At 46.5% G+C, this 22760-nt stretch overlaps 1 protein-coding gene across 1 annotated transcript; it reads left to right on the top strand.

Moving 5' to 3' along the window:
• Positions 1-17548: 17548 nt before the first annotated feature.
• NPFFR2 (neuropeptide FF receptor 2) lies at positions 17549-19952 on the top strand (the record flags this gene model as incomplete). Its single annotated transcript, XM_082315270.1, has 3 exons — positions 17549-17864; positions 18436-18535; positions 19112-19952. The coding sequence occupies 3 exons, from the start codon at positions 17549-17551 to the stop codon at positions 19950-19952; spliced, it is 1257 nt and encodes a 418-aa protein (XP_082171396.1).
• Between the last annotated feature and the right edge of the window lie 2808 nt (positions 19953-22760).

Genomic DNA, 22760 nt, shown 5'->3' with positions numbered 1-22760 from the left:
CCGAAGCTCTCCCAAGCCTCCACAACGACATCCCAAACCACAGCAATGCCACAGTCTGCTCCAGGACCTACGAGAACAAAACCAAACCTGTAACCGCAAGCCCAACATAGTTCGTCTCCCACACAGCAGCTTCCCCTTTAACAACCAAAAGACTTTCAAACGAGGAGAAGAAATGAGACCGCAAGATAGTCCCACAACGCATCGACGCTTTGTGAGCCATTCTGAGGAGCAGAAAGCAAATATTCACACCATCGCATCCGTGAGCCTCGCCTGGGACACAAAGCTGAGTCCTGCTCTGCTGGGTGCAGCCCCCGTGCCCCGGGCAGCGGCACGTCTCAGCGTACGCACGCGCACGCAAACAGCGCTTCCAGCCCAATGGGGACATTTCCGTTTTTTCCTGGGAGAAAAGGCTTCTTTTGAGTGAGGTGTTTTAAATTTCAGATGATTTCTTTTCTTCGTCAGGCCAGGTGGGACTGTTACAAGCCTCACGGCATATTCCGAGGCGTATAACAAAATATAGATACCTAATCTAAGTGCGAGACTGATGCTCCCATCCCTGTACAGAATCCATAGAGACCGCCTGCCGGCCGCAAATCCTGACAGCCCGGGACTCACGCTTCATGTGCTTGGGATGGGTCTGGGATCTGGAAAAGCCAAAAATGTTTCTCCTACATTTATGATTTTAAATGGGTCTGTCTGATTTCAACTGTTGTTGATTGATTTAAAGGACACTAGGCAAATCAAGTTGTAAATATTTAGTTCATAGCCTGTGCCCATCCATTGTTTTCCTACTCTCACGAGAAGGAAAGGGACCGAACTCACCACATCGATGGAACGATAGAGATCCCAGAGACCCCCGCGTGCAGGGTCACTGTTAACAGCACACACAACACGCGCGCTTCTCGCCGCTTGCTCTCACCGTGCGTCACCGCAGAGCAGACGCTTTGACACCTCCGAAATGGAGACGGTGTTTCTGCCTCACCCTTCGCTCCGAAGGATGCCGACGGCCTTGCTGGGAAGCCAGCGCTGGGGATGCCTGTGGAGATGCCGGAGCTGCCGGGCTCCAGCCGCGGCCGGAGGCTTCGGGAGGGCCCCACCAGGCCCCCATCACCCCGACGGCCCCACCTGGAGCCCCACCACCCACACGCCCTTCCCCATTGGCCCCTGCTCTGTATTTAAGCTCAGGCCAGGGGGCTGGGCTTTCACTTCAGTGACAGCTGTGTTGGGAATCCTTGGTTTTTTCTTGTTAGTCTTTACATTTTTTTGCTGGCTTTTTTTTCTTGTTTTTGTTTGGGTGGTGTTATTGGACTTCTTTGGACCCCTACTCAGGTACTGGGGAGCTGTGCATGTGGAAGGGGGGGGGGGGGGGCTCTGGTTTCCTGCTGTCATTAGGTTTAAGTTTGTTTGCTTTTTAGTATAACCACAATCTGTGTGCATTACCTGAGTTAATAACAGTATGAGATTTAATTTTTTTTTACTTGCTGATAAAACAAGGCTGGAGCATGTTCTTTGCCTGTTCTTTATAAAGCATACCCTGTAGTGCAGGTTGGATTCAAGTGGGAGGGTCTGGTTTTCTAAGTTTTGCCTTTTGCAAAATGAAGGGCTGTTTGCATCCCAGGAATGACCTTTACCATCTGGAAGAAAGTTCATTTGGATTAACTATTTCACTTAACTCCTAACAAGAAAGGTCCTGCTTTTACCAGTGGAGAGTGTGGGTTACAGAGAAATGGGGAGAAAGGAAGGAGAAATAGTACTTATGTTGAAGGCTTTGAGAGAGGTTTCAGATTCTTGTTGAATTACCTTAATGTGCAAACACTTGAATTGATAGCTAAGAGTACGGACCCAAGATGAACAAGGCACTGCAGTTGATTTGTAGGAAGGCAGGAGACCCCAGGTGTGCCCTGGTTATGCAGCGAGGTCAAATTGTCAGTCTACTTAAAACTTTAGGGGAATGTGGCAGAACTCCTTGTTGCCCTGATCTCTGGTGAGGTTTCTATTGTCTGTTTAAGCCTAGCTCAGCTAAAAGGGCTGGTTTGGTACCCTGCACCCATGGAGTGGTACTGTGGGGAGCCCCCTGAGAGCAGGGATGCTTTCCCCAGTTTACATCAGAGCCCTGGAGCTGCTTTTCTTATTCTGGATGTGGAGATGGGAGCTGGGCCTGGAGAGCTCATTGCCCTTCCTGAGCTTCCCTTCCTCCGCCCTTCAGCTGTTTGAGGAGGGAGAAACCCATCCCAGCAGCATCCCTGGGAGCTATTACCAGTGCAGGTTAGGGGGTCTGGTGGGGAGCTGGATTTTGGGGAGGCAGAAACAGGCAAGGCAAAGCCTGTTACCTGGGATACAAGGGCCAACCAGTTGAGCCTGGGCTGTACAGACTGTTCTTATCCCCTGGGTTCCTGCTGCTGATTTAAAAGCTGCCCTTGCTCACTCTCCAGAGGGGCTGGAGCTCAGTGCTGTAGCTCAGCAGGCAGGACTAGAGCCTGAGAGGTGCATGCTGTGCTGGGGAGCACTCGGTGTGTTGGGGATGGCTCCGGACAGCTGCTCCCCCAGCTGTAATGGCTGGGGGGTGCCAGGGCTGGCTCTGCGGAGGTGACTTACTCCCTGACCCTGATAAGGAGCTTCCTAAGGCAAAGGGATGCCTCAGAAGGAGCACAAGGGGGAGGCTCTGCAATGAAACACAGGCAAGAAACCCAGCCCTGATGTGCAAACCAGGCATCCCCCTCCACTCGAGGTGAGGGGTGGCTGCAGGTGGCAGCCCTCCAGCCTCAGGGCTTGGCAGCTTGGCTGGGGGCTCTTCTCTCCAGTCCCTCCTTCCTCCTCTGCCTCCTCCCTGCATCAGGCAGGAGCTGCGGGGTCTCTCCCCTCTCTGCTGCGCCTGGGGCTGCAGCCTTCCTCCTTGCCGTGCCGAACAAGCGGCTGCTGCGGAGCTCTGGCACCTGTAAGTGGGGGGTCCTGCGTGAGTGGGGTGGGGGCTGCCTTAAACTTGGGTTGGGCTGTTCCTCCCTCTCTGCTGTACCTGGGAGTTGAGGTAGAACTGCGGGCACGTTGTTAGCAACAGGTCTTTGTGGGTGAGGTGGGATGCTGATCCTGCTGCTCTGAGGTGGGGGGTGCCCCAGTTTCCTCGGGGACACAACACTGCCTGCATGGGGCTCCGGGTGGTGCTGGGTGTCTGCCTTGTGGTAAGCAAGCCCCCCCCGCACACGGCTGAAGTTGGCACCAGGGAGTGCGAGGCTGCAATACTGACCAGCTTGTGCACTGGGGGGGATAGGGGTGGCGATAGCTGCCTCGGAGTCAAATGGCTTTGTGGTTCAAAAGGCAGGGAGGACGAGGCAGCTGTATGGCCAGCGAGGACCAGCGGGTGTGATGGGGAAAGCATCTACGTCGCTGCTGCCGAGAGTGCCAGCCTAAATGGGCTGGCTGCTTCATCCCTGTGCAGAGCTCCAGGTTTTTGTGAAGAAAAGCCTGTCGCCACTGAGAGCGCTGCTGTGGAAGAGGGGTGAGTAGAGCCATTTGTGTAACCTCGTCTGCTTCTTCCTGACTGACTCTACCATGTAATAATGTTTTCAGGGTCAGTTGTTGAATGCTGCTAGTTAACACAGTCGCCCTGCTGAGTGTGGGTAAATTCTGTGCTGGGAATCAGAGTTAGGTTAATTTTGCTGTGTGGAAAGCCTAGTAGAGTATTTGAGGTTAAGTTTTGTGTTGACTCTATCTCTACTAGTCTAGGCTGTGTTTCAGTTAGTGCTAGCAGTGTAACTGTTCAGATAAAACACCAAACATGCACAGGTGTACAGAGGAGAAGACTACCTGGATGTATATGTTATTTGGGATGGAATCAAGAGGGAAACTAGCATTTAACATACATTTGGGGTGTTTTAGGTCAAGGACAACCCCTTTTAGTCTAGTGACACTTACTTCTATGAGAACGGGTCTCCAAGGGGTGACTGTCACTTTTTCCTCAGGGACTAACAAATTTTACATGTTCTTACTTTGCTTTTGTACCAATAGCAGACTACCTCCAGTAGGAGAAAAGTATCTGGAGATTGAAGTACCTCTTGTTATCTAACTCTATCTGAAGAACAGTGCTTTGTTCTTGAAATCTGAACCCTACTGGGGGGCTGCCAAGTAGAAAATGCAGTGGGATGAGTGTCAAGTGTTTTGCAGGAGAAAGGGTGACTAATTGAATGTAACTCTCGGCAAGGGAGAAGCATTTCTTGAGGCTTGCAATTAAAACCTGTAAGATGGCATCTCAAACCTAAGGAATGGACCTGTGCTGCTGCTTTTCTCCAAAGGAGTAACTTAGTAAGGAAAACTTATTCTAGTCTGTGCTGCCTGAGGCATAGCCGCTATCTGATTGTTTTCCCTTATGGCTATTGCATGTCCCAAATCCTGGCTTAGTTAACCTTATGCCTATTGCACATCCTAAATCCTATGTTGCGTTCATGCCTTTAAACCAGGAGAGGTGACTTAGTTGTGTAATGGTAGGTGACTTTATAGACTAAAATGATTTCCCACATGGCATTAAAACCTCAGGGTAAGGTTTTATGAAAATTTTGGCCTGACCTCTCCTTATAGGAGTATTCTTTATCTTCAACCTGTTGACTAATTCTAGCTTTCTGACCTGGTAAATTAAAGGTATTGAGTGCTGCACTGACAGAAGTGCAGCTGTCTCTGTTGAAGGCAATCATGTAGAAGGGAGGGGTTCCTGTACTGTTGGTTTTCAACTGTCTCTAAAATCGAAGCCTAAAATCCTGAAGGCTGAAGGTTTCATTGAAATGCAACTAGTCATCAGGAGACCCCAGTCAATACGGTAAGAGGGTGCTTGTTTTGCTGCTGCCTTCCAGGGGATAAACCTAGGTGGTTAGAGCAACCCGCTGGTAGCGGTGTCATGATACGGCAGGTACAGGTTAGGTTAGTCGAGGTACATAATTGAATTAATGGATGAAGACAGCTTAATGGCCCATGAAATACAACATACATAGCAGCATAAGCTGCTTTGAGTACAGAAGCAAATGCTATTGGGAACAATTGTGGCACACCAGAGCTTCAGCTATCACTTGCTGACCAGAATTGGCTTTAGGGGAGTGGAGAGAGCTTGGTTTATTTATCCTGTGAACTCGGGTTCACTTTGATGGAGACCTCAGAGGGCAGGTGCAAAATAGAGCAAGCCTTTTTGGAGCCGAAATGCCTATGCATGGTTAACTTGCAAAAGGCGCACGCAGTGGTAGTTTCCAGTAGGTATTGTCATTGAGGTCTGGGAGTGGTGGTAACCTGCTGAAATAACGCTTAATGCTCATCAGCGACAAAAGGGGTCATCAGGAAAGGGGAGATGAGGAAAGCAGGACAGCTTACCATGCCAGTGAAACTGCTGGGCTCATTCATGTCACTAGTGCTGAGTGCCTCTCTGCCCATCATCCCTGGCAGGATGGAGTGTACCTGGAGCAACACAGCAAAGGGGACAGGGATGACTACGTGGGGAATCGCTGCCTTAGGCCAGAAAACCACCTCAAACTCCAGAGCGTGAATCCCACGGGTTACTGAGAGGCAGCCTCTCAGTATGGCAGGAGCACCTAAAATCTCTGACCTGTATTGGAGGTACCTATCACTGTTATCCAGGTGAGGCATAAAATCTGAGTGGTGGAAATTGCTCAGTACATGATGAAAATCAAGTCTCTGAGGCAGTAAATGGGAATTCCAGAATACTAAATAGATTCAAATGATTAGAGCAACTCACTGAAAGAACCAGTGGACTAGTCTATAAGTGAGTATTTAAAGTAACTGTGTGGATGTAGATGCTGGTGTGCCGAGTCAGTGGAAGTGAACAGTTAGCAAGTGGGAAGGTACAGCAAGAGTTCACTCTGTTCCGCTGTTCCATCGTCCTTCTACAAATGATGATCTCTTTCTAGAGAGATGGTACTGTGCAGGTTAAAGCCTTGCTAGAGCCTTAATGGACAGGTTTTTTTCTTCTGTTTAGTCTATACCTTACTTAAGATTACAGCTCTTGGCTCTGGACAAATCTGACCTTTGGTTGTGGCTAAGAGTTAGGATTCAACACTGACTTGCTGCACAGGTAGTCCACCTAGTCTGCCCTTTGGCAAGGCAGACTGTTTCGCTTAATTTCTAGTGAAAAACAATCAGGTATTCCACTACCTGGCAACTTGGGTGAGGAGGTAAAAATGCTGTTTAATTGCAATAAGCTCTAAGTAGTCATCCCTGATGTAAAATGCAAACCCTGCAATTAGTTTCACGTTAAGTGCGAAGCTGGCTGGGTTTGAACTAGGAGATACCAAGTGGTACAGAGGGGGTTAAAGGCTGTGTTTTTGAGCTACACTGCCCAAAACAACGTCAGTATTTTTAGACTTAAGGTATTAATTGCATGTGACGGTAAGTGACCCCAAAAGCAGCATTAGCTCAAGCCCTGGCTGAGAACAAGCAGGCCTTGTAGCTGTTACTCTAAGACTTACTTCTACTTGGAGTAGGCTGGGGGTTTTCTTTGGTGTGGGGGAAACATTCTTCTGCAATGGTAGTTCACATGCACCTTTGCTTGTGTGTAATCATGGCAAATATCTGGCAGGAGGGTGTCGGTCGCTTAACTCGGGACCTGTTTCTGTGATTTTGGTCAAAAAAGGAGACTTATTGGGTAGCTTTGTCTGGTCTTGTTATAGATACTCCCCTTCCCCCTTGATCTGTAAATAAAATACTTGTGTTCTCATGTAGGTAGACCAAGTAAGAGATTTTCAACATGAGTGTTGTATTGAGGTGGGTCTCCTAGCTAAGAAGAAAAAAAATGGATATACTCCAGATTATGGGCTCTGTTAGCTTTCATGCCTGTCTCACGCTGGGCAATAACACCTCCCTGCTAAAACAGATTAAAATCAAATAATGATATGCCTCTTGCTCATTTTTCACAATAAGCATAGATATCATCTAGTGCAAAGACCCCTTGTGGTGTGCTATTTGCATTGGTATTGTTTTGGTTGAGGCTGCTGGCAGCTCACAATTTCTTAGGTAGGAGAAAGGAGGATGGGAATGACAAGAGAAATCCTTCATTCCGCTTCAATAATTCTAGATACAAACCAATTCTCTGGGTGAAATGAAATAATAAATAAAATAAAAAAATACCTGTATCTTACCAAGTTTTGTTTTCATAATGTTTAAAAAGCCATGCAGGAGGTGGTGTCATCAATACTGCCAAATTCTATTGTCCAAGCCCTCAGTTCCAGGAGAAAATGCTATCCTGTTTGGCTTGAAGTGTTAGTGTGTTGAATCCTGGGCTGAGGATAGCACTTCAGGAAGCTGTCACAAGCCCACTGTTTCTTCTGTATAGATCTCTGAATTTATGCTTGTGTAGAGTTATTCTTTTTGACTTAATGCTGTTTTTTTGTTCTCAGCTTGCCATAGTGAGAGTAACTTCTTGATAGCCCATCGGATCTCCTGAATTGTTAATGCTGAACTCCTCCTGGAGGGATGGCTGCAATAATGTCTGCCTGAATTAGCATTTCCAGTTACTATTCTGCTGGCATCAAGCGTGTCACCCTTTATTGCCCACACAGCACTACCTGTGTGACAGTAGCTGCTGTTGCTACCACGAAATACAAGTGTAACTTGGACACAAAACAACACGAGTTAAGGCTTAAAATCAGGCAGCCTTTTTTAGTGTTGCTGTTGAAGTCATGTTTCAGTTGTGTCTGGGTTTGATCCAAGGAGGACTGAGAGTCTGGGCAAGTTGCTCTGTTTTGGGACCTGAGCTACTTGCGCTGCTGCCAGCTCTGCCTGGGGGTTTGCTTGTAAGGCAGTGCTGGCTCCTCAGCTACCTGGAGCAGCTGGCAGCAGGGGAAGGATGGGTTGTAAGTGGGCTGACCTGCTTCGTTGGTGACTCGGGACCTTCTCTTCCCAACAGCATCATCCCATGTCACAGAACGGGGCTTCCCGTAGGGACACCTAACGCTTCATGAGGAAGCACTTAACTGCTTCCTTAGAGGCTTACTGCTGAGGACACAACACAGCAGATCTGGTTGCCATATCTTGTGGCAGTTTGCAGCCCTGCAGCGGAGTAAAAACTAAGCTAAAAACTAACCTGTCTGTGCCATGTTTGTGTACAGACTATAACTTGGTGTCGGCGAACCCTGGGCTGAGCTCTGGTCACTGACTCCGCAGTGGTTACAGGCTCCCCTGTGCCCCCCCAATTTGGGGTTGGCATGAACTGCCTCACGAGAGTGCCTGCTCCTGTGCACCTACTGAACTACCTTGCAGCCTGACTGATGGGCTCCTAAATTGCTGATTTGGTTTGCTAATTTTATTCTGCAGGAGGACTCTCTCATGGTTGTCCCACCTAGCAGCCTCTGCCTCAACTATGATTCCACTTGCTGCTTATTTCTACGTATTCCCCCATGACTCAGTTCACTTTTGATACTCCAGGTGACATGGCTGTCATCTCCACCAGCGTGCTCTGACAGGGTGTGACTTGCGTACAGGGCCTTAACCTGCACATAAGACCAGATGGTTCGGCTTTGTGCCTATTATACAGCTGATATGGAAGGACTGGGGATGGTAAAAATTGGCTGCTGTGCTGGAAAGGGGGCAATTTAGGAAGCTACTGCCCCATCAGTGGGGAATTCAGGGCTGCAAAAAGCCTGGCACGGATCACTTAACTGTTCTTGTAGCTGCATCCCCAACACTTATTGCTAAGTGCTCACTGGAGTATCTCTCCAGTGAAAAAAAGCTCAGACCAGTTCACATGATGTTTTGTGGGGTCCCTGGCCAATTTGACATGATGGAGGGGAAGCTGCTACTTACAGATTGGATCTCAGGAGAGCTTAATTGAAATAGCTTAGTTCTACTGAATGTTTCTCACTAGGGGCTTGTTTCCCCTTCTGAACCCAGGTAGTATGTTGAAATGGAGAAATAAAAGCGGGGTACGAGGGTGTAGCAGGGGGCACCAAGAGCATCATGCTCAGCAGCTCAGAGGAGCAGTGGGTATGCTTGATCAGCCAACGCTAGCCAAGGAGAGGAGAGATCCGAGAGGTTTGCTAGCCTACTTTAAAAACACTGCTAATGCTGCTGCACTCGGTGGCTATGCCTGTGCTGGTGAACAGGGAGAACGCTGCTCGTGCTGTATTAGCTTTTTCCTACAGCGCTTTCCTTCAAGTTTACTGCTCAGCCACAAAGACCCACTTAAGTTAATGAGACAGTCATCACTTCTCTGCTGACTGCTATCTGAATAGCAAAGGCAAGAGGGGACGAGTGCACTTGGCGTTCTGCATAGTTCAGGCTCGTACAGCCTTCATTCCTTTGTTGTAGCAACCCCAGTGCTCGATTATGCAGTGGGGGAGGATGAACCCTCGAAAAGGAAGATACCCTAAGCATGAATATCTTTGAACGTGTCCTAAGCACCAAGTCAATTGCACTAACTTGCAAAAGGAAATTTCTCAGAGTCCTTGTGTTTTCAGTATAATGCTACATCAGGAGGATGAGAAGACTCTCGGGTGGCAAAACATGAAACACAGTAAATAGGTTATAATACTTTACCTCAGCCTCAGTAAGAATTACGATAGCTTTCAGTTAGGTATTGAGCCTCTTCTAAACAGATATTCTCTCTCATATGTGCTAGGTTCCTGACTCAGCAGCTATGGGTTTAAGGCTTTGGTGTAAGTCTGTTGTTATGACCAGGCCAAGCTGTATACAGAGTATGTGGGGTAATTTCCCTGCACTCTACTCAACTGAGTGCCTTAGGATTATTTTCCCCTGTGCCGCTGACATTTGCGGTAGCGCCATCCTTGTTTCTCACCCTACTGCTGGCGGACAGGACTAAGGCTAAAAAGACTCCTGGGATTCCAGTTGCATAAAGGCTGCTGATAGATGTGGTACTCTGAGACTTGGGTAGTGCATGGTCTTAGGGGAGCTCTTGGGAAGATGATAAAAAGCCATTTCCAAGTTCAAGGGAGCTAAAACCTCATGACTTTTAAGGCTGCTTAATGAAGTGGCTGTATAAGTGTGTCTGTGTGGGGAAATCTTTAACCTTACTTCAGGGAACAGTTGGCTGAGATTTTAGTCATCGTTTAAAACAGCCTGTGACATATTGAATAGAAAAACTTCACATTTGGAAGCTTTAAGGTTGACTAAGTGTTAAGCCAAAAAATAGGACTATAGTGACAAGCAACTGGTAAACAGCCTAAGCTCTAACTCTCCACAAGGTCATGTATGGTGTGTTACAGGTATCACATAATATAACACACATACAGAAAACTTTTTCTCTGTGTTTACCTGATGCTTCAGTAGCAAATAACTTCAATTTTTCTGTGCTACTATCCATTTTACAAGGACTTGCTCAGCTTATGTTAAAAGCACTGTCACAGTATCTATTCTATCAATCCCCATTCTCCTTGTGCAGTGTCATACAGCTTCCTGATGGATAAAGAAAGGCAAACCCAAGTAATCCAACAAACTTCCACCCCATATTGAACCATTAGCCAAATGGGACGCTTCAGATTCCGAATGTTTCTGGGCAAGTTGGTCATGTGTATGTGCTTGAAAGGATACAATTCATACACTGGCATCGTAAGGTCAACGAATAGCAAATGGCAGAAAATGCTTAGCTATAGCAAGGTTTTGCCACGGTAAATTTTGAGCTTTCCTCTTCCTCGTTTAGTATGGTAATAAAATCAGTGTTTGACATGGAAGCTGCGTAATATCATTTGAATGGCAGAAGAAGGAAGCGGGGTGGAACAAAAAATCATATATTCTCGAGAAATGTAACAAACGTGCTGTGAACGCCTCACCTGCCATTAGCATCTTGTGATTTACAGTTGAGATTTGGCTTTTCAGTGCAATGTTTTCTCTTGCCAGCCCAAGAGGATGAGTTAGCTGCAACTAAATCTCCTCATGTTTATTGTAGCAATCCTACTGATAGCCTTGTTCTTCATAATTAGAGAGGATAGGAGAAGCTTAACATCTTTAAAAAATATATACTTAGGCAAAATATTTTCTTTGGTCTCAGCTCAGACTACCCCGATAAATGACTGTTAGGGGAGGATAAACAGTTTAAGTCCATTCATGAGAGCTCTGCCTGCAGCTTCAAGATTGGTACGTCTCCCTGGGATTGCCCATTTAAAAATGAGGAACTGCCTTCTCACTGTGTACTTGTTTTTCTTCATGGATGTAAACGTCAGTAAGAAAAACATTATTTTAACTTGCTATTTTTAGTGTGGTTTTTCTTTCACTAGCTCCTTTCTCCCAGCTGAAAGCCTACTGTTTCCATGTGATAGTCACTGCTTACTTTGAGATAAGACACACAGAAGTATTTCATGTGAAATACCATGGAAATTCTGAGGTATGAGAAGGTAAATAAAATCCTTTAGGACTAAGTTCTACTACCTTAATTCAGGAATATCCTCAGAGTTTGTACTTTCCAGTCCAAGGCTTGCATTACACAGACTGAACACTTATGCTTCTATGGGGAACTGACCCTAAGTGCAAAATGAAGTTAAAACATACCTTACAACAATTTCCAAGAAGTTCATGATACTGTAAGGAAATCTTGACGGGGGGGGGGAAAAGGCTGTCGTGCCCAGGGCTTCGATCTTGCTGACCCCAAGTGCTGCAGTTTGTTAGTGACAGTTTCTGCACTTCTGCCTGTCAGGTACTTGAGCCTCAGTCTGGAACTTGCTGTTTGGCTGTTGCTGAAGCCTCGCTCTTTCTCTGGAAGAGAACACAAACATGAGCCCTGCTTGCGACAAACTGCAGCCATAAATCCTTCAGGTTGAACCTACTGATATGTAGGATGCTGTGATGAAGTGTCTCTGAAACGTACAGCAAAATGGGGGAACATATTGCCACATTTGCCCTTTTTGGATTGAATGACCCCTTATCTCGCAATATTTCCCTGTAGGACATACTTCTGAGCCCTCCGATCTCTCCCATGACTTCCTCTAAACCTGCCCTCATGCCAAATTAAATTGATCGGCACTAAATGCAACAACTGAAATGAGCGCAGAGTGCTGAACAGCATGGAGATGTTTCCAGTATTCTGCAGGCTACTCTCCTGCTTGGCTGTTATTAGGGTGCCTGCCATTTTTGTATGGCGTGCTGCTGTTGCCCCCTGTTCAGCTGGTAACTCAGTACAAACCCCCGCTCCTTCTCCACAGTGTGACCACAAAGTCAGTTGTTCCCCTGAATTTTTTCCTGCCTCGCTGCATACTGCTGTGCAGCGTGGCCCTGTTGAATAGTGTTTTGGTTTTAAGCTGGTTTCCATAGGAAATGCTCTTCTGCAACCAAAGCACCTGGCTGGCACTCGCACCGCTTCCCCTGCTATTGCTTCCTCCAAAACCACTACTTTTTGTTAAGCCAGAGGTCACTTGTGACCACTTCCCAGTCTCATATTACTTCACATGCCATCCTTAGTTCCTAAAAATAGGTGCTAATAACACTTTACTGAGTTGGGAATGTTCATAGTTGATCTTTTTACTTTTTTTTTTTTCTTAGGCAAGAACCAATTTGTTTGTCTGTGTCAATAGCTTTTTCTGATCCACTGAGTCAGAGGCTAATCCACGCATTTGTCTCTTCCTTATTTCCAAGACGCTTACAGAATGAGGTACTGCTATTTTTGCCATCCCTCAGTGGCTGCATTTTGCAAGCAGGATTTTCTAACTTTTCAGCAGACCAGAGACGCTATCATTTTCCAAGGTCTCCAGGATATTTCTGTAGTTGACCCCTTACTGAGTATAGAGCTCAGGACAAGGGAAGAACACATTTTTTAGCACTTACCCATTAAATTTTCTTTTTCCATGACAACATGCTTCTGTTCTTCATGTCTCTGAAGGTTCCTTATCTTTGTTTCAGCTTCTAAAGCCTCCGAGGAATCTGTGATGAGATTTCACACAGACAAAAATCAAGATCACAAAACCAGATGGTTGTGCATGAAGGTGAAGCAGTGTTGGCTGGCCCCAGTGGTTCCTAGAGTTCCTCCATGTGGCCAACTTAAAAGTAATTGCTTTCACTTCATAATTACCTTGAACTGTTATGGTAAAAATGGAAAATCGATTTTTCCATATGCAGTGGCATGAGATCGTCCTGGTTACGCTATGAGACTTTGTACTGCACATTTGCATGTGCGTGCTGCTACTGGGAGTTCAACGGTGTTATGAGCCTTGTGCGTTTAAAACCCTAGTGCGTGCCGCTGGGCACCTTCTCACCAGTGGAGGCTCTTGCTTTACTTCTTTGCAGATTTTCGTCTGGTCTGTTAAACGAAGTAGGGAGGCCCCTATCAAATGCCCTTATCGAATTACCATGTGGAGGGAAATGACTCTTATTTGTCATCTTGTAATATCTATGCGGTGCGTTATTTTTTCCCTTTTGTTAGGTGACTTATGTTTCTGTCTTCTGTGCCTCTCTCAATTATTTATCACTGTCTGATTGAGCTGGCAAGTACCTTGTGAAAACACAAGGCGCTGCCTTCGTTTCTCCTTCCAGCAGATCCTTTCCCACCTCAGCTTCAATGTAATAAAAATCCACGTACCTTTTCCATTTCCTGTGAGCTATGGTATTTATGCAGCAAATTCATTGCGTTAGCTACAGCCACAACGGTACAAAATTTCATTAGCGCAGCTGTGAGCAGGCTACGTAAGACAGACACAGCTCCCATTTTGCCCTGGGGCTGTTTGCAACTTCTCATTTATCAGTTACGAAGAAAAACTGTTCCAGAGTTCATTACTGAAAAGACTGAAAGCCGTTACTTTACAATACAGGGGCAGACAAAGAGAAAATCCAAGATACTTATCCAAAAAATAATTATAAAATTATTCCTCCTGGTGTGATAAGGTATCATTTCAGCTGTCTTAATGAACAGAATAGTAAGTAATTAATCCACTACAATACTGCCATTGCACCGGAATGAGCCACAGGGGTTTGTAGTCCAGGGACCGAAGCCTCTTGTCAGTCCTACCTCCAAAACAATTTGCACTTGTAAAAAGCCTGGCAAAAGCCTGAGTAGCCCATGAACAGTTGTGTCTATAAGGTGCAAAGCAGCCATAAAATCTGAACCAGAGAGATTCCTTCTCTGTTTTTCGAGAGAGGAGCAACGCTCCTCTATCATGGAATGACAAAGGACTCCCCCCTCGTACCATCAGAGACCCCTCAAAAAGCCAAACCAGAAGGCAAGGAAGGAAAGCCACCTCTACCTCATCTGCAGGGCTGCGTCGTGACGGCACCGGTCCTGTCGGTTACGGGGTCTGGGCACACAGCGTGAGGCAAAAGCCATCTTCCCCCAGCTGGGGTGTCTTTCGTAAAGCACCGCCCCTGGGAAGCAAAGGATTACAGAAGAAACTTAGTGTTAATCTACAATAATAATAATAAAAAAGAATACATTTGTGGCTGTCTTATTTGCAGAGAAATGTTGGAGAGCACGGCCTTAGGTGGAACCTCAGAGAAGCCAAATACCTGTTTACTTTTGTTAGAGGATGAGAAGGGGCAGAGGCCCTGACTTTTCCCAGACTCTTGAGGTTGGGTGTATTGCTACACTTTGCCAAAATTTTCAAAACCGGATGGGAGACCTACTAGGAGCACAAGTCCTGCTCTTACTCTGCACAGAGCAGAACTCCTGTTTTCTCGTGCCGCTGCATTCACTGTCTGAAATGCAGCAATTCGTCCAGGGCAGCTCCATCCCTTGCTTTGTTTGCTGCAAACACGTAACAAGCGTCAGATTACTGGCACCGCCTGCTCCGTTTCTGGCTGTTTCACTTCCCCTGTGTTAAACCAAGCTCCTTGCTTACTCTCATCGCTAGCCATCGGGAAAAGGCTTGAACGCAGGAGCCCTGGCGTTTCTAACTTGATTAATACCATTGGTTGGCAGCCTCAGAAGCGACTTAGAGCTACAGAGCAAGCACCGGTGTGTCAGATTCCTTGTTCCAGATCGGGGCCTCATCCAGCTTAGCCACGCCAAGCTAGGCACCCCGCTGCCTTTCCCAGGGAAGGAAGCTCCTCTGGGAAGCTCTGCTTCTCGTCGATATGGTCACCTCCCTGCTCCTCACTATCCTGAGGAACTGGCTGGGGGAAGACGAGGGAAGCGAGCAGCAGTACGTCTGTTCCTTGTCACGGGCCAAAAGGGAGCGCGAGAGCTGCTGAGCTTTAAATGGGGTTTGGTGACGCAGCATCTCCCGGGTATTATAAAGCACAGCTCTGGATCTGTGATTAAAGGAACAGTGTGAACTACTATCGTCAAATATCTGTATTTGAATTCTGCCGACACTCTTCATCTCGGGCATGTTTGTATGCAAATGCATCAGGGCCTGCAAACAGTAAAATTGGCATTAGGACGCTTCCCACAGCAGCGGACTCTGATCTCTGGCTAGTTAAAGCATTTGGCATGTAATACATTTCAATACAAATATTTATTTTCAATCATTTTGAGAATATGCTGAATAAACCCAATAAAGATCAATAACCAGTCTTTCTCCAAAAGGTCAGCCAAGAGAATACGCAACTCATACAGCTAGCTCGTACATACTGCTTTGTTAAAACATATAAGCAGCCTTTTTTTGCGAGAGATTTCCCATTCTTGTCTACCTACCTTCACGTGCAGACGTTTTAATGAATATGTAAAAATACAGACCCATTACAAGCACTGCACTGCCGTTGACTTCTAAAAGGGCAGAAGACACCAGAACACGACAGTTATTTCACTACTCTGCTTGTTCCAAACCTGAGGCATATTGGAATAAATATTTTTCTACTGCCCTTGCTACCTGGAAGTAAAACGCTTGCAGAGGCTTTGATGTTACTGAATTTCATTGACAAGCAAAATATAGAAAAGCTGCAACGCTTTCCTGAGAATTAGCTGTGAGGAAATGGATCAGGGAACAACAGGCAGAGACAGAAGGTAAATGAGAAACTCTTTTAAGTAAACCTCAGCTGCACAAGAAAGGGCCCGCTCCGAGATTGCTTTCGTAAGGAAAGAGCTGTAGCCAGCACTTTCCTTCCCTCACGTTCAAGCTCATAAGGATTTGGATGCTTGTGCCTTAATTTAAATTCCATTTATGCTAACGAATTTGTAAGTGTCCTCAAGGCACCTGCACCCATACATTAATTTTATGCCTTCTGCCACGAATTAATTTTGCTATTCTTTTAAGTCAGGAGCCGTTCTTTTAAGTCAGGAGCACCTCCATCCCCCTGCCTCTTTAGGTGTCTCCCTCTGGTAGATAAAATAAATGTGGAAAAAAATTTTTGAATGCTGCTTCCAAGTCAAGTTATCTGGTGTCAGCTGTAAATGTCAAGATGCCAGTGCTGGCCTGTTACGTAGACTGATACCGTTTCCATGGGAGTGGTATAATATACATGTTAGAAGTTTGTCACGGTTAAGATTTGATTTAGAATTTCGGTGCGGCGTCTCATATAACTAGAGGTTCTACAGGGCAGGAAAACAGATTGTGGCCTACAAAGTTAATCACAATCAGTTAAATCTGGAAGTTTGGGGCATACAAATTCTGTACCTGCCTTAAAGCGATTCTTTCAGCTCCATCAAGCGGTCGAATAAAAAGTCTCGCCTCCCTTATGTTCAAGCCATCACAGCAGCAAAAGCATTGCTACTACAACGCAGCAAGCGTAGGCACTTGTAGCTTGAAACCGAGACGATACAATATCAAGAAAGTTCAGACTTGGAAAAAGTCTACCTTAGAAAAAGCTTGCAGTTTTTGCCAACGGTAATCTAATAAAATAGAAATTGGGAGAATTTACTTTACAATGTGAATAAACCACGTGGGAAAAGTGTTACTCGCATTTTATAGCAGGAAAACCGCAACACGGAGAGACTACGAATTCCCCAGGATCACGTGGGAATTCAGCAGCAGAGCTAGGAAATGAATCCAGCTGCCTTGTGCTTCAGCGCGTTACAAACACAGCGTAGTCCTTCGTGTTTGCAGACTCATCTCCTGATCTCTGCAGCTTGTAAGCAGGGAAGTAAAATCAGCTGTGGTCTAATACCAACTGTACACCAAAATATTTAATTTTCAATGAAAAGGGATTGGATTTGGATACATTCAGCCGGAAGGTTTGTGCCACTTCGGACAGCTCTAATTTAATCACTCTTTTTCACGGCTCAGCGATCTCACCGTTGCCCCAGTGCCAGATTACTCAAACGGTTGAGTAAATGGATTTCTCAAGAACTCGGATTATTTTTTTGGCTCAAAATAAACTGCTCAGGTTGTTGGTTGGTTTACTTGACGCAACACGATAGGCCAGTTTACATCATGTCTGGCTTTCCTCTCCTTTGGGAAAGGAAGGACTTAATTTAGAGAGTCTGCAGAAGTAAGAAAACCTTCACCAGTCTTACTGGTCACTTTTGCACGCCTGTGTTGTAAAATCAAACTAGTAGTATTCGTTGCTTTACCTATCAGAAGGTGTACTGTTAAAATGAGCCATGGAGGGATGAGCATAGATGAGCTTTGCATGTATTTCAGCACACGGTACCTCCAAAGTAGTCACATTTCTTCAGATCCATTTCCAGCATACTAAAATGACCTTTTTAAAACTATCTTTTAAGGCACATTACAACACAAGTAAGAAAATGGACTCAAACTCTTCATTCGATTGGCCTCACGCGCTGAATTATAATGGGACATACAAGTACCTCTACTTAGAAGGCAACGTCTCCTATGTGGACTTCTACCTTCATCAGCCTTCAGTGGCAGCTGTCTTCATCGTCTCTTACCTCCTCATCTTCCTGCTCTGTATGGTTGGCAACGGAGTGGTTTGCTTTATTGTCCTGAGGAACAGACATATGTACACAGTCACAAACCTTTTCATCTTAAACCTGGCTGTCAGCGATTTACTGGTGGGAATCTTCTGCATGCCCACCACCCTCCTGGACAGCATCATTGCAGGTAGGCTGGTTGGCACCACGTGGCAGAAAGAGCGCGAGGGGGACTCGCCGGCGTGTCCGAGTGCTGGCCTCCCCGGCGGCCCCGAGAGCCGGGTGCGTGTTTCTGAGTGGGCTCTGTAGGCGTTTCAAGTCACTGGAAGTCGGAGGTGAGGAGGAGAAGCCTCTAACCCACCTTCTGACTGGGGCTGTCCTTGCTGACTTCCACCTCCCTCGTCTTTAGGAAGGGATTCTCCCGTTACCAGGTTATGTGCTTAGGAAGACGGGGTGGAGGGTATGAGCCTGATGCAGAGAACGATCCACTGTAGTGGTCGATTCCCTTTCTTGTCTTGAGATCTCATTTGAACGGGATGTTAAACCACCAAGGTTTGCTTTGCTGATTTTTGGAACATCAGAAACTCACCCGAGGCATTTGGCAAAGCATTTGTTTACATAACCTCTGCCTCCCTAACCCCTGCTCTGGCCTGACAGAGCAAAAGAAACGTATTAGTTCTGGGGTGGAAATTTCCTCTTATGCATATAAGCACGGTGCTGCAGTGAGACGGCGGCAAGTTGACTTGCCTGTTTCCTTCCAGGATGGCCGTTTGGGAGCCTGGTTTGCAAGGTGAGCGGGATGGTCCAAGGAATCTCTGTTTCTGCCTCTGTCTTTACTCTAGTTGCTATTGCCGTGGACAGGTAAGATGATGCAGAGACCGTAAACTGTCGCTTTCATCTCCCTCTGGCCACCCGACCGTGCTGAGGCCGATTCATTAATCCACACAACACTGCAATAAATTAGACATATTTTGTTCCTGAGGCTATTGAGCAAAACAAAAGGTGGCCGGGTCTAAAGAGCAGCCACAGCAATTTGCTCCTCCACTGTTACCTCTTAAAGATGGTACAGCTGGGCTACACTGGCCGCCTAGAACTGGTTTGTTCCTTAGCTATCAAGCTAGATAGCAGAGGCACTAGTACCTGCTTTGGTTAAAGGAAGCAGCGGAAGCAGCAGGCTGATACAGAGACAGATCAAAAGGAGGACATTTTAATAGCAAATGCAACTTCTTTTTTTTTTTTTAAGATTGTTTTTACCGACACAGCTCTTAAACGGAGCAACTAAATGCAACTCCACTGGTTTATGCAGGATGAGGAGATGACTCCACCTAGACTTTTTAAAAAACGTACGATTTAAAATGTGTAATGTATGCTTGCCTGTTTGATTAAGCGTTCCTCAAATGGCTTCTCCGCCTGTGTCCCCGGGTGTCTTTGCCACAGGTTTCGATGCATTGTTTATCCGTTTAAGCAGAAGCTGACCATTCCAACTGCGGTCGCCATTATAGCGGTCATCTGGATTCTGGCCGTCGCGAGCATGTGTCCTTCTGCGGTCATGCTGCAGGTGCAAGAGGAGAAGCATTTCAGGGTGATCCTCGGCTACGGCAATGAAACCCGCCCTGTATACTGGTGCCAGGAGGACTGGCCTGACCCGGGAATGAGAAAGATCTATACGACGGTTCTGTTTGCCAACATCTACCTGGCTCCCCTGTCGCTTATTATCATCATGTATGCTAGGATAAGCATTGCTCTCTTCAACACAGCAATGCCCGTGGTGGGAAAACACAGCCGGGAGCAGCGGCACAGCACGTCTAAAAAGAAGCAGAAAGTCATCAAAATGCTCATTATCGTGACTTTGCTTTTCACCCTGTCCTGGCTTCCCTTGTGGACTCTGATGATGCTCTCAGACTATACCAACCTTTCAGATATCCAGTTGCAGATCATCAACATTTATATCTATCCCTTTGCTCACTGGCTGGCCTTTTTCAACAGCAGCGTCAACCCCATCATCTACGGTTTCTTTAACGAGAACTTTCGCCGAGGCTTTCAGGCAGCCTTTAAACTTCAGCTCTGCTCCAGGAAGGTCGTTCACAGGGAGGTCTATTCTCAGCGAGGCCAGAGCAATGCCGTTTTGCCGGTTGCCGACTACCCGACGCCTCAGGATCAAGCTTGTCAAAATGCTAAGGAGGAGGGGAAGACGGTTAAGAAAGGAAATTGGGTGAATAACCAGCAGGATTTGGTAATGGAGGATCTAGAAGAGCCCTGCAACGATGGGATTAAGTGAAACATACTGTGAACTAAGTGATTTACGCCGAGCAGAGTTTATTTATGGTGCAGTGAAACTCAGGCCTTGTAAGCCCTTTCTGACAAAAAGGTTACGAAGTTTCTGTTTTGAAGGAGATGCGCAACTTGCGTAATATCTGACCGTTTGATGTAAATAGGAAACTAAATTCTGCCCTTTATGTTACCAGCTTAAACCAGTGGCAACTCCCCTGCAGTCGGTGATGACTCACTGCTCTTCAACCGAGCTGGCGCAAAGCCGTGATTACAATGGGATTACCTTCCATTTATTGTGACATAAGAGAAAAAGAGAACTATAATTATTGACTCCGATACAATTACTCCGGATACTCACTGATGAAGAGGAGAGCATTCATTCATTTTCTTCTGTGAATCTCTCAGAGCAGCTGAAACAGGATTGCCTGAACAATATTTAGGGTAATGTTTCAGCACGTAAGGCTACTTGTTGTTAATACCTACCATCTTCTTCCGATATCGGACAATGAAAACATCACTGCTGTTTGTAGCATCCAGCTAGACTGTGGAGCTGGAAAAAGGAGGGAATCGCGAGCCTTGCCAGGGCCCTGAGCCTGCGCGCCCTCCTGGGCGTTCGGCTGTTGGGGCTCAGGGCAGCCCCGAGCCGGCGCGGCTGAGGGCGTCCCCCTTGCTGCATTAAGAAATCATTTTATCTCTAGACCAAAATGCCTGCTAATGAGATTTATAAAAAAGTCCTCTGCTAAAAGCAAGACTAATCCCATAAACTCGCTTCTTGATTTAACAGAAAATTCTCTTTGCTCAGCAGCGGGTACTACTCTTTTAGCTCCTTCTGTGAAGCATAAGCCTGTTCCTCCAACGTGTCAGTCCGTTACTCTTTAACTCTCATTAACTGCGACATTGGAGATACAGTCTGAGTATTTGAACTGAACTCACCGGTTCCCGGGTCTTCTTGTGGTTGTACTCAGCTTGCTTCTGCCTGGACATTCTGAATGCCGACCGGTTCCTGCCCAAGTGGCAGAGAGTAAGCATCTTCAGTCACATCCTATGTATTCCCCTTTCTGGTTGCCCCTCTTGTTAAATTCTGTGATGCTGATTATTGTTGCAGCTAGAGAAATAAATAGGAGTGAAAATTTGAGAATAAGAATTTGAGATTAAAAGTGGCTCTCGTGGTACATTTTTGGGGGGAACTCAATTCTATTTTGGGGGGGGATATAAGTCACCTAAAAAGACTGCCATTTCAGTACTAGCAGGAGATAAAACACCTTTAGGGCCCATTCAGTCTGACAGAACTCAGCACGTACAGAGCGCAACCTTGGAAGCATCTCTCAGAGGCTCCTGAAATCAGTGAGGAACGCAGCGTAGTGCGAGGACCGGCCTATGCAGATCTGCTACGGGATGGGAGCGTCACCGTGCCTCATCCTGTGAGGGTCTATAGGGGCCAAATACCAGGTAAGGTCATTGCCCAGGACAGTCCTTCTTCAGGTAAATTGGGGTACCTTTCAGATCATGACATATTTGCACAATTAAGGAAAACCGACAACTTTTCAAGCTGTGTCATCCCAAAGTATGTTCCTTTCTGAATACCAGAAAATAAGGAAAACATCTGGGGAGCAACGGGCAGAAAAGCTGCCGGAAGAGCTCTGATTTCGCAGATGGTTTTTATAACGCGTTTTATCTAGGCTGGGATTTTTAAAGGATCTAATCAAATATGGATGCCTGATCCTGTTGTGCTCTGCTGAAAACCCGAGCGCAAAGGTTTTCGGAGCTCGAGGTATTCCCCGCTTCCCACACCCGTTCCATCCAGTCCTTTGTCCTTCACGTGTAGTCTGAGAACATGAGACCTGTTTTGCCTGTCCAAGCCCGCCTTGCCTGCATTCCCAAAGCTTATTGCTCTGTCCGTACTGGGACCGATACTATTTAATATCTCCCTCAGTGACATGGACAGCGGGATGGAGTGCCCCCTCGGCAAGTCTGCGGATGACCCCAAGCCGAGTGCTGCAGGCGATACTCGAGAGGGCAGGGGTGCCATCCAGGGGGACCCTGACAGGCGCGCGGAGCGGGCCCGTGCGAACCTCGTCAAGTCCAACAAGGCCAAGTGCGAAGCCCTGCAGCTGCCTTGGGGCAATCCCCGGTATCAGTGCAGCCGGGGGGGAGAACGGAGTGAGAGCAGCCCTGCGGAGAAGGGCTCGGGGGTAGCGGTGGATGTTAAACTGGAGGCGAGCTGGCAAGGTGTGCTTGCAGCCCAGAGAGCCACCCGTATCCTGGGCTGCATAAAGAAAAGCATGGCTGCTATACATCTTGCAGGGCATGCGGTGTATTGATTTTAGAGTAATATATATACTTGAGACAGCCTCTTTTTGCAGTAGGTGGGGTTTTTTTCTCAGCTTTTGCCAAAGACGTGTTTTTCTGATTAAAACTAAGGACCAGATGAACTCCAGAGGTCCTGTCCAACCTGTATCATTTAGTGCTTCCGAATGACTCTAGCAATATTTCAAGAAGATTTTAAAGTGTAAGTATATGGCTCATGTTCATCCCAGTTCAGCAAAACACTCAAAAAAAAAAAAAAAGGTACTCAAAATGTGTGCAAGGAAGACATAAAAATTCCCTGAAGTGTTCAGCTCAAGCTGGTGATTCTCAAGACAGCCTCAACATTTCACTGCAGAACAAGGATGCTGAAGTAAAAGCCATCAAATGGTTTGCCTTCACTAGACACTGGCCTGTGCTAAATGCAGCCGTTACGCTTGTAAGACAATTTCAGCATTAAAAAGTTCTGCTTTTTAAAAATTGAATTTCAGAATGTTCTCTTAATGCCACC

This window comes from Platalea leucorodia (genome assembly GCF_965183815.1).
Source record: "Platalea leucorodia genome assembly, chromosome: 6".
In the NCBI taxonomy this organism is placed as follows: Eukaryota; Metazoa; Chordata; class Aves; order Pelecaniformes; family Threskiornithidae; genus Platalea; species Platalea leucorodia.
Note: the sequence above shows the minus strand (reverse complement) of the source record. Positions and strands in the feature narration are given on the sequence as shown.